General features: G+C 39.3%; 1 protein-coding gene across 3 annotated transcripts in view; it reads left to right on the top strand.

Moving 5' to 3' along the window:
* Positions 1-8,844, top strand: part of paip2b (poly(A) binding protein interacting protein 2B) — a 122,679-nt gene extending 113,835 nt beyond the window's left edge. For all 3 annotated transcript variants that reach the window (XM_063047161.1, XM_063047159.1, XM_063047160.1), the window contains one exon: positions 3,075-8,844. In XM_063047161.1, the coding sequence (XP_062903231.1) occupies positions 3,075-3,131 (57 nt within the window). In that variant the 3' untranslated portion in view covers positions 3,132-8,844. The remainder of the gene's footprint in view (positions 1-3,074) is intronic.
* The last annotated feature ends 3,387 nt before the right edge of the window (positions 8,845-12,231 follow it).

Here is a 12,231-nt window from a genome sequence, read left to right as displayed (position 1 = left end):
CTGTGTTCTTGTGTATCCTTCTATGCCATGCCCATTCATGTCTTTCTAAATTCCTCTTAAACATTATATCTGATTTCGCCATACCCATTGGCAGGCATTCCAGATATCAAGATGTTTTTTTTAAAAAAAGAATGCCCCTGAGATCCCCTTTAAAAGTCCTACCTCTCATCCTAAATCTTTGCCCCCTGGTTTTTAATACCTCTACCATGGGAAGAATATTTTAATTGTAATCTGATATATTTATACAAGGTCACTCCAAGCTCTTCCCAGTCTTTCCCAATAACTAAAGTCCTCTCATCCAAGCAACATCATAGTGAATCTCCTCTGCACCCTCTCCATTGCAAATTGTTCCAAGCGTGGAGTGCAGAAAACAAAATAGGTTAGAGTATGAATAGTGTAAAAATGGGTGCCTATGGTCAGCATGGATTTGGTGGGCCAAAGGCCTGATCTGCTGTTGTACCTCTCCACAATTTCATGATTTATGTTGATCTAGAAATCCCTTGAAGTTTCCTTCCTTCTGCCCGAATCCCTTCATGCCCTGACTAATCAAGAATCTATCAACCTCTGCCCTAAATATACATAAAGACTTGGCCTCCACAGCTGTCTGTGGCAAAAAATTCCACAGATACACCACCTTCTGGCTAAAGAAATTCCTCCTCATCTCCATTCTAAAAGGATGTCCCTCTATTCTGAGGCTGTGTCCTCTGGTCTTATCCTCTCCACATCCACTCTGTCAAGGCCTTTCATCATTTGGTAGGTTGCAATGAGATCACCCCTCATTCTTATTAATTCTAAGGAGTACAGGCCCAGTACCATCAGACGCTCTTCATATGACAAGCCATTCTCTTAAAAAAACAACAGAAGGCAACTAAAAACCAACTGAAGCCATGCTGTTTTAATTCCCCCAATATATATGTAGATTGCAGTCCCCCATGATTGTAATATACCTCGTATACACCTTGAATATTCTTGCACATGTCCCTCATATATGCTATTTGCCTATAAACCACTTGTATTAAAGTTTCTACTCCTTGCTGTATAGTTTACCTGAAGCCACCTTCAATTCTGCATCAAAATCTGCTGAGCATAGAACCTGTCCCACTATTGTACTAATGTCCTCTCTTATTAATAACACTGCCCTTTTTCTTTTTATCCGTTAAATATAAAATGGTACTATCTTGCTAATTGGTAGACTGAGGGCTTGTTTCCTTATGATAGGATGCAAACACATATTGTTTCATGTGGCCAGCATTTCATGCTTTTTGACGTGCTGAAATATGAATCGGAATCAGATTTAATATCACTAGTATATATTATGAAATTTGTTTAGTGGCAGCAGTACATTGCAATACATAATAAAATCTGAAGTTTAAATAATCTAATTGAGATGCTTAAAATGATTTCAATGATGTAATTGGGTAGAAATCTAGAAGCTGTTTTTTTTGGTTGGAGAAACTAACGAGAAATAGAAGCACCAATAATCCCCCCGCGTGAGTGCTACCATTCAAAAGTATTCCAAGTTAATTTATTATCAAAGTACTTGTATGTTACCATTCATAACCCTAAGATTCATTTTCTTGTGGACATTCACAGTAACTACAAGAAGCACAATAGAATCAATGAAAGACTGCCCCCCCCTCCCATGGACGAGACAAACAATATGTAAAGACAACAAAAGGTGCAGATAATAAATAGGTAATAAATATCGAGAACATGAGATGTAAAGTCCTTGAAAGTGAGTCCATGGGCTGTGGGAACAGTTCATTGTTGGGTCGAGTCAAGTTGTGTGAAGTTATCCCCTCTGGTTCAAGAGCTTAATGGTTGAGGGGTAATGACCGTTCCTGAACTTGGTGGGGTGGGTCTTGAGGCTTCCAGATGGCAGCAGCGAGAAGAGACCATGACCTGGGCAATGGAGTCCCTGATGGCTCCATGCAGATGTGCTCAATGCTGGGGAAGGCTTTACCCGTGATGGACTTGGCCATATCCACTACTTTTTGTAGGTTTTTCCATTCAAAGGCAATAGTATTTCCATACTGGGTTGTGATACAGCCAGTCTCCACCACATATCTATAGAAGTTTGTCAAAGTTTTAGATGTCATGCTGAATCTTTGCAAACTTAGAAGAAAGTAGAGTCACTGCCATGCTTTCTTTATCATGGCGCTTGTGTTCTGGTCCCAGGACAGAGCCTCTGAATTGAAGGAAATTAAAGTTGCTCACCCTCTCCACCTTTGATTCCCTAATAGGGACTGGCTCATGGACCTCCAATTTCTTCCTCCTGAAGTCAATAATCAGCTCCTTGATCTTAATGACATCGAGTTGTGAGGCTGCTGTGGCACCACCCATTAGGTTTTCAATCTTTCTCCTGTATGCTGATTCATCACCACCTTTGATTCAGCCAATGCCTGTACTTCAGTTCCATATTCTTCCCTCTTTCCTCCCCCCCCCACCCCCAACCACTCCGTTATCTGAAAATGTATTAATTTTAACTTGAATTGTACTCAGTGACTGAGTATCCGCAAACCCCCTGGAGTAGAGAATTCCATAAGTTTGCAACCGGCTGCATAAAGAAACTTCTCATTCTGGTTCTAATTTTTATTATGGGGTTTTATCCTCGTATCCTTTAGTTGTAGAACAACTCCTCAGCATCCAGTCCTGTATGTCTCAATGAAATTTTCTCTCATTATTCTAAACTATCTAGTTACGGGAGAACAATCCTACTCAACTTGTATGACAATCGCCTCATCTAGGAATCAATCTGGCAGTATATCTCTCAGAGATTCAGTCTGATTTTGGTTTTAATTCGGATACGTCTATGCCATTGAGTTAAAAGACACTTTGACATGTACATGGAAGGCCAAAGCTTCAGCTCAAAGCCTTAGAGAATATGGGCCAGTTAGGACTAGATTAAATGGGAATCTTGGTCGCCATTAAGGGCTATATGACCTTAAGTCAAGAACACTTTCTTCCCACTTAGGATGTTATTGTCAGCTGTTTAGCAGTTTTATTTTAAAAAAAAAGACTTTGTATCTGTCTAACCCAAATAAATCTAATTGTTTCCTCTCTCTTCCCTCTAGAGTAAAAGTACTCTGAATCCGGACGCCAAGGAATTTGTTCCTGGAGTGAAGTACTGAAAGTTTGAGAGTCTTGTAGGCTGCCCTCTACTGGAGGAAGCAAAAAAATACAATTTCTGAACACTGTGAAGCGAGTCACTTTTTAGGATGGCCAATTGGTTATAGATGCTATTGGATTACCTACCCTCTCCCTTTCCCTATGCCGAAACTTGTTTAGATTGAATGCTCTTTTTTTAAGCTTCATTGCAGAAATAACTTGTTCCTTTCACAATTTCTGGTATGTGCAAGGGTTCGGCTAGTGTGCAGTATTCCATTTGCCATGCATCACAGTGGGTCTGCTACTTAAAACAACTGGTCTCGTGGTTTGGTGGTTGAAGATGATGAATTGCCACAAAACTTCTTAAGTTTTAGGGACCTTTTGCATGTCTTGAAAGATGGGTTTAAAGTAACAGCCCCCCTTTTCTAAATAAACAAGAATTGGTGTAAGCAAAACAACAAAAGCACTTTGCCAAAAAAAAAAGATTCTATAAGAATTGTAAAACTACAATCTGCTGGAACCCAACATGCACTGCTTTGGCTCTTTTACTGCCTAATTATAAATGTCCTTTTCCAAATTACAGGAGCCTTATAAAGGTGGGCTGGGGGGTTGGTTACAAATAAGTATAACAGTATTACCACTACCATTTCAGGTAGGTAGTTTTATTATCTACAAGATAATCCTAACATAACACTAGCAGTAAAGGGAATGCTCTGGAGGCTAAATGTGTTGCAATGCATATTGTGATACTTTGTATAGAAACTTTGCATCTCTTTTTGTTTTTTTTTTAAAGTCAGCCCAATAGGCTTTAAAAGGGGATGTTGTTTGTCTGGAGTGGGGGTTGTGAGGAAATCCTTCAGTGATGGAAAAATGAATTGGGTTGTATAATGAGTGGGAGTCAGGACAAAAGGTCACTCACGGTAAAAAGCGCACAGATGCTCATCCAAGAGCATTTTTTAACCAGAAAGCACCTAATATGGTGAATCAATTAATTTCAATTTTTACCAAAAGGTCATTGCTTGTGTTTGCCTTGATGGTGAACATTGCACCACTGTTCTAATCTTTCTCATTCTCTCTCATGTGTTTTGCTCTCTCATGCTTGTTCTCTTGTTTTCACTCTTTCTTTTTTCTCTTTTGCACTGTTCATCTGTGGGAAGATGTTAGTGCTCATTTCAAGAGTTGGATGTCTTTTCCTCTTTTGGTCTTAATGCAAGTGAGTGCTAAAGAAAAATATACTGGAAAATAGATTTTTATTTAAAATAAACAATAAGGTACTCAGCCACTTTTCAGCTTTTATCAGTGAGACGTTAGGAAGTTTAAGGGTTGAATGCGATTTTTAAAAAGATCATGAATTTCTTCATTTTGTCATGGAGATGTGTTGGTTCTGGACTTGCAGTATAAAGGTGGTTTGCAGGTACTCTGATTGAAATAGAGATGCCAGTATTTTTGTTACACATTGTGTTTTAGTGGAAGGGAATGTCATGTAGCTTACATTTAGAAACTTACTTTATTTATTAAATACATTCAAATGCCTTGGCGTTCCTTCACAGGTGCAAATTCAGTTATGATGCGGGGGGGGGGGTTGCAGTGCAGGTACAGTTTACAATTTGAAAACCTTTGGTGTAGGTTTTCCTTTGTGAAAGTTCCATGTTAATCCAGTCCAATATCATTCATAGAACATTAGACAGCCTCGGTGTTTCAGTATTGACTTTCTCTGAAATTTGGTTCAGGGGTATTGCAGTCTTATACGAAATGGGCAGAGGTTCTTCAGTGGCTCTGACTTCATTTCTGCTAACTCTTCCTTAGTTTCAAGTATTAGAATTACAGGTATTTCTTTCAAAGCCTCGTGTTGGTTTATATTATTCCTAATAATATAATTGTAGTTTTCCCATTTTGAAACACTTTCACTGTGATTTAATGCACCAGTTTCTTGCCACAACTATTACCAAGGGCTTTATCAGTTTTTTTCCTGCAATGTGCTGAGAGAAACTGATATCTAAGGTGCAATTACTACAAGAAATGCTTTGGCAATCAATAATTGACTGCACGCCAGTCTTCTATTTACTCTCCAGCACCACCCACTCAGCAATGGTAGAAACTTCACAGCGCTTTAATAAATAAGGATCTATTTTTAAAGATTTTGCTATGCAGTATATCAGGTTGTAACTTATTAAATCCATTTTAACTCAATTCCCATATTAAAGAGCGCTTCAGTGAGATCTTTAACATCAATGTCTTCTGTTCATCAAAGCCCATGCTGAAACGTTTTATTTTTATAAACTGGGTGGATGGTAATGGCATCATTTTGATAACCAGTTATTAGCCTTTTAAGAAGGAAATAATATTTGTGTTCCTATTTTGACATGATACAGTAAATGTTTACCCCTTGCTGTCCTACCAGGCTAGTCTTGCTCTTTAATGTTTATATTAGATCAGTGCTTGGAAAAACTTTCATCCCCCTCCAGTATTCGGCACTTCCTGTGTTCATCATGTAGCTGCAACACAACTCATATAAGCAACACCCACCACTACTCCAGATTTGTGTGAAATTCTGTTCCTTAAACTTGTGGCCAGTTACCAGTTACCACTTATTGCAGAATAATAGTCACATTTATGTTCACCAGAAATTCATTTGAGCACTTAAAACATTTTTAGTACCTTTATTCTGGAAAACACACTTCAATCCTAACAATCTGGACAATGGCAGCCTCGTCATTGGAGTAAAGGTTGCATTTTGGTCTCAGTGGTGTCCCCATGAATGATGGCAGGGACTGGAGGCCCTGAGTTTGATATTGGTGATTGCCAAATTAGTACATCTCTACAGTAGATGTGTTACTACCTCACTGTGCATTCTTGGACAAAGGAAGAAATGTCATCAGTATGCCATCCAGTACCTTATCTGGTCTTGATGGAAGTGTTCATATGCGAAGCTTAATTGGATTCAGTATTTATGACTCTGCAGTTTAGTAGTCAGTTTTTATTTGGTTAGCTATCTTTTATGAAAATGGTCATATTTGAATTGTGTAGCTGGTAAAAACAGACAACATTCTAGAATGAATTGATTAAAATTTGAATGATATAGCGGGGTGTTTAGGAGGGTACATAAACTATCTCTCAGATGAAATATCTACCCTGTTATTACCTTGATTTTTTAAAGCTAACCTTGGTTTAAATGTTGCTCTTTACTTTTTTTTCCAGAGCTGTTCATTTCAGTTGTTAACTCTATATATTTCGCTCATCAATTCTGGTTATTTTATTCAATGTTGCTATCTGTCGAAAAGAGAATCTTGTTGCTCGATTCTGCCCAGTTTGTAGATATGTTCGGTGTATTCTCAATCATGAATTTGCAGCGGTAATAATTCTGCCTAATGCGTGAATTTCAATGGATTAGAACAGTTACCGCTGCTTAACTCAGATGCCATCCAGAGGGAAATGGATGCGGATAACATTTCTAATACTCCCATGTGTTAAATAGGCTTTTGGGTTTAAAACAAAAGTGCAGGAATCATCCTTTCTCTTACTAAACCCCAGCCCCTACCGTCTTTAATTGGAAAACTGCTCAGTAAGATTTATCCCAAATTTAGTTCTTACTGGTTAACTAAAATGAGTACTGTTGGATTGAGTGAAGTGGAGCACATAGGAATGTGGGTATCACCTTTCAACAAAACAGGATTCAATTATCTTGTCCAGATCTCTTTATAAAATTCTCCAGCAGTCGTATTAAAATATTGTTAATGCCTGCACAGATTAACTTTATTCAGGTTATTTTTGAATATATTGAATCTGTTGGCAGTTTATTAAGAAAACTAGCAGGTGTTTCTCTTTTTCTGCTACATCCTGTAAATCTGCCAGCATCTGTGGAGCATTAAGATGCTGCCCAAGATTTACTTCTGTGTCTGGTATTTCCTGCACAGTTTCAAAATTGATTGCACCACGCGACAATTTGATCTTTTTGAAAATTGTGGAACTCTGCTATATTGTATCCATGAGTTTTAATATTGTTCCTTTTGTGTGATTTGTGCGCATCCTTTAAAAACAGAAACAAACAAGCTCTCAGAGAAATTCCTGATCTATCCTGCACTTGGCCTTGAATTTTATTTTGAGATTTGGAGAAAGTTTTATCTTTCAATCCATGCATTTAAAATCTTATGTCACAAGTTGCCTGAGTTTTTAACCAGTCTTGTAGCAACTTAATGAGAAACAATTTTATAGATGATTTTCTGCTATTCTGTGCATACTTATGTACATTACCGCTGATGTTTAGTTACTGCCTGTATGCACAACAAAGATAACCATTTGTTTGGTGAGTTGGTGCAACATATGGCAGAGAGTTAACATTGAGTCGCACAAGGATTATACAGAACCAGTTTTGTTTTACATCCCTTCAGTATTCATTCCATGCATTCAAGATATGCATGTAATAATTCAAGTCTTCTCATTGAGATACACCTTACATATAGGGTTATACAAAGAATAGTAGAACACAAGACTGCTGCACTAATGTAGATGGTGTAAAAGGACTGGGACACTTGGTACCATTCACATTTCAAGAATTGCTTTATTACTGGAGTATTTGCATTGGTGCCAGAATCCTAGACACTTTTTACCTTTGCGTTAGCTTAATAATTAAATTAAATTAACCTTTAACATTGCTATTTACCTGGGTGAGTGGGTACTACTTTTACCCATGTAGAGGGGGCTTTTTTTCCCATTTGTTTCAATGCTTGAGGACCACATTTAGAAAACCTCCTTGCACATGGAAATGTATTTCCAACATCACATCAGAAAGTATACATCAACAAATGCTTTCTAGCACTTTGGAAAGTAGTGAGATTGTGAAAGGTGTTAAAGAAGTGCAAGTTTTTCTCTCATGAGAATGATTACAAGTCAATCATGGCCAAAAATAGGGAGGGGGAAGTGAAGTATCCTGTTAAGCAGTATGTTAAGCTTATGAAACCAAAATATTTAAGTTGTAAAAGAAAACCTCAGTTGAACATAGGAACATAATGTGTCTGATTTACTTGGCTCATTGGCTGTTTTTTTTTGGAAAGGTCTAGCACCAGCACTATGCATATAGGGGCAGGGCAATATTCTGATTAGTTTGCTTATAATCCTCATTTTGCTTGTGTTGAAGCTCAGAATCCTCCAATTTAGTGCCCATTACAAATCAGTTTTGATAACAATAATTAAAATGGTATTTGATGGATTGAACCTTAATTCTGTAAGCTAAGGTGCAATTCAGATCGTACTCCATATGGCTCTTGGGCATCTAACAATGCCACTCCATAACCAATCTTTAGGTGGTTAACTGTGGGACCTTCTAACTCAATCTCCATGCCCATTTAACTGGGAGTTACCCAAGATCTATTTTAGCAAGAAATAGCCTTGAGCCCTGTCCATTTCTCCCCAGATAGCCTTCAAATTACTGCTGTGTATTATCGGCAGTGGACACTTGGCCCATAACTTTCAGTTACACAGTATCATCGTTGCTGTTTTGCTGCTGCCCGGTAAATAATGGGTTGGGTCACTCCTGCGGTAAAGTCTGTTTAAACCACAGTTGCCAGTACAGTTCTGTATTAATACCATTTCTGTATTAAAAAAAAATGAGTTCTCAGCATTTTGTCGAGACGAGGGTATTATCCGAATGTGTTTGCGGATGTATCGCCTTTGTTTATTGTTAATTATCTGACACGAGTGTGGAATAAACTTTGTAATTTACAGTTTTGTTTGGTCTTTTTCTTGAACTGAGAATTGCATCATGACAAAACTATCAGAATTCTACATTTGAAAGTGTATTGTGAAGCATATTTTGTCAAGCTTGATGACTTGACAATGCAGCTTTAAAATGAGAAGGTCTTGCACCCTCTTCTGGAAGACCACTTCAGGGTTCAGAAAGTGTAAGATGAGGTGGACCTGTCACTGGGTAAATGGGGTGCTGCAGTAGCACAGTGGTTAGCGAGATGTTGTTACAGCTCAGTGCATCAGAATTCAGTTCTGATGTCCTCTATATGTCCTCCCAGTGGAAGGTGTAGATTTTTCTCCAAGTGCTGGGATTTCTTCCCACAGTTCAAAGACATACCAGGTAGGTAAATTGTTCCATAAATTGTGGCACAGCAGAAGGGCCTACTTCACGCTGTATCTTCCCAACCCTATTGTACAGAAAGAAATGATTGGTAGACAAAAACATTCAGGATTATAGCCTGTGCTCTATGGAACTGGGAAGTCTGTCCACCATGCTAAAGTTCTGTTCTACATTCATCTCTTTCTCCTTTGTTCTAGTCTTCCTCCATCTGCTCAACTTGGAGCTCAGTGACTACATAGAACATAGAATCTACAGCACATTACAGGCCCTTCAGCCCACAATGTTGTGCCGACTATGTAACCTACTCTAGAAACTGCCTAGAATTTCCCTAGCGCATAGCCCTCTATTTTTCTAAGCTCCAAGTAGCTATCTAAGAGGCTCTTAAAAGACCCTATTGTATCGGCTTCCACTCCCGCCACCGGCAGTGCATTCTACACACCCACCACTATGTGTGGAAAAACTTACCTCTGACATCCATAAGATATAGGAGCAGAAGCAGGCCATTTGTCCAGCATTCAATCATGGGCTGATCCAATTCTTCCAGTCATCTCCACTCCCCTGCCTTCTCCCCATACCCTTTGATGCCCTGGCTAATCAAGAACCTATCTATCTCTGCCTTAAATGCGCCCAATGACCTGGCCTCCACAGCCGCTCGTAGCAACAAATTCCACAGATTTACCACCCTCTAACTAAAGTAAGTTCTCTGCATCTCAGTTCTAAATGGACGTCCTTCAATCCTGAAGTTGTGCCGTCTTGTCCTGGACTCCCCTACCATAGGAAATAACTTTGCCATACCTAATCTGTTCAGACCTTTTAACATTCAGAATGTTTCAATGTGATGCCTCCTCATTCTTCTGAACTCCAGGGAATATAACCCAAGAGCTGCCAGATGTTCCTCATACAGTAACCCTTTCATTCCTGGAATCATTCTCGTGAATCTTCTCTGAACCTTCTCCAATGTCGGTATATCCTTTCTAAAACATGGAGCCCAAAACTGCACACAATACTCCAAGTGTGGTCTCAAATAGTGCCTTATAGAACCTCAACATTACATCACTGCTTGTATATTCTATACCTCTAGAAATGAATGCCAACATTGCACTCGCCTTCTGCAAAACTGACTCAACCTGGAGGTTAACTTTAGGGTATCCTGCAGAAGGACTCCCAAGTCCCTTTGCATCTCTGCATTTTGAATTCTCTCCGCATCTAAATAATAGTCTGCCTGTTTATTTCTTCCACCAAAGTGCATGACCATACACTTTCCAGCATTGTATTTCATTTGCCACTTCTTTACCCATTCCCCTAAGCTAGCTAAATCTGCAGGCTCTCTGTTTCTTCAAGACTACCCACTCCACCTATCTTGTACTGTCAGCAAATTTAGCCACAAACCCATTAATCCCATAGTCCAAATCATTGACCTACATCGTAAAAAGTAGCGGTTTCAACACTGACCCCTGTGGAACTCCGCTGGTAACCAGCAGCCAGCCAGAATAGGATACCTTCTGAAAATCCAAGTATACACCATCTACTACATCTCTTTTGTCTACTCTGCTTGTAATTTCCTCAATAAATTGCAGTAGATTAGGCAGGATTTTCCTTTCAGGAAACCATGTTGGCGTTGGCTTATTTTATGTGCCTCCAGGTACTCTATAAATCTCATCCCTAACAATTGATTCCAACAACTTCCCAACCACTGATGTCAGGCTAACAGGTCTATAGTTTCCTTTCTGCTGTCTCCCACCCTTCTTAAATATCAGAGTGACATTGGCAATTTTCCAGTCATCGAGTACAATGCCAGAATCTCTCGATTCTTGAAAGATCATCGTTTATGCCTCCGCAATCTCTCCAGCTACTTCCTCCAGAACCCAAGGGTGCATTCTATCAGGTCCAGGAGATTTATCCAGCCTCAGACCATTAAGCTTCCTGAGCATCTTCTCTGTCGTAATTTTCACTGCACATAATTCACTTCCCTGACACTCTTGAGTGTCCGGTATACTGCAGATGTCTTCCACTGTGAAGACTGTTGCAAGATAGGCATTCAGTTCCTCTGCCATCTCTGCGTCTCTCATTACAAAATCTCCAGCATCATTTCTATTGGTCCTATATCTACCTTCAACTCTCTTTTATCCTTATATACTTTAAAAAAACTTTTGGTATCTTCTCTGATATTAGTCACCAGCTTGCTTTCATAATTCATCTTTTCCTTCCTAATGACCTTCTTAGTTTCCTTCTACAAGTTTTTAAAAGCTTCCCAGTCCTCTGTCTTCCCACTAGATTTGCCTTCTTCGTATGCCCTCTCTTTTGCTTTTACTTTGGCTCTGACTTCACTTGTCAGCCATGGTAGTGTCCTCCTTCCATTCAAAAGTTTCTTATTACTTAGACTATATCTGTCTTGCACTTCCCTCATTTTTCACAGAAACTCCAGCCATTGTTGCTGTGCTGTCCTCCCTACTAGTGTCTATTTCCAGTCAACCTTGGCCAGTTCCCCTCTCATGTCATTGTACCTTTATTCCACTGAAATGCCGACACAGTGGAATTTAGTTTCTCCTTGAATTTCAAAGTGAACTCAATCAAGGTGTCCTTAACCTTAAGCTCTCTTTTATCACCTCTGGATCATTGCACAACACCCAATCCAGCATGGCTGATCCCCTAGTGGGCTCAAGAACAAGCTGTTCTTAAAAGCCATCCCTTAGACATTCTACAAATTCTCTCACTTGAGGTCCAGTAGTGCCTTGGTTTGTTCAATCCACTTTCATGTTAAAATCCCCAACGATTATCATGACATTGCCCTTCTGACATGCCTTTTCTATCTTCTGCTGTAATTTGTAATCTACATCCCGGCTGCTGTTTGGAGGCCTGTATACGACTGCCATTAGGGTCCTTTTACCCTTGTCATTTCTTAACACAACCCATAGAGACTCTGCACCTTCCAACATAATATTATTAATGATTTAATATTATTTCTTATACACAGGGCCACACCACCCCTTTTGCCTACTAACCTATCTTTCCAATACACCGTATGTCCTTGGACATTCAGC

Source organism: Mobula hypostoma, chromosome 4 (assembly GCF_963921235.1).
Source record: "Mobula hypostoma chromosome 4, sMobHyp1.1, whole genome shotgun sequence".
NCBI classification, from domain to species: Eukaryota; Metazoa; Chordata; class Chondrichthyes; order Myliobatiformes; family Myliobatidae; genus Mobula; species Mobula hypostoma.
The sequence above is the reverse complement of the archived record's forward strand: the minus strand, read 5'-3'. Positions and strand labels throughout refer to the sequence as shown.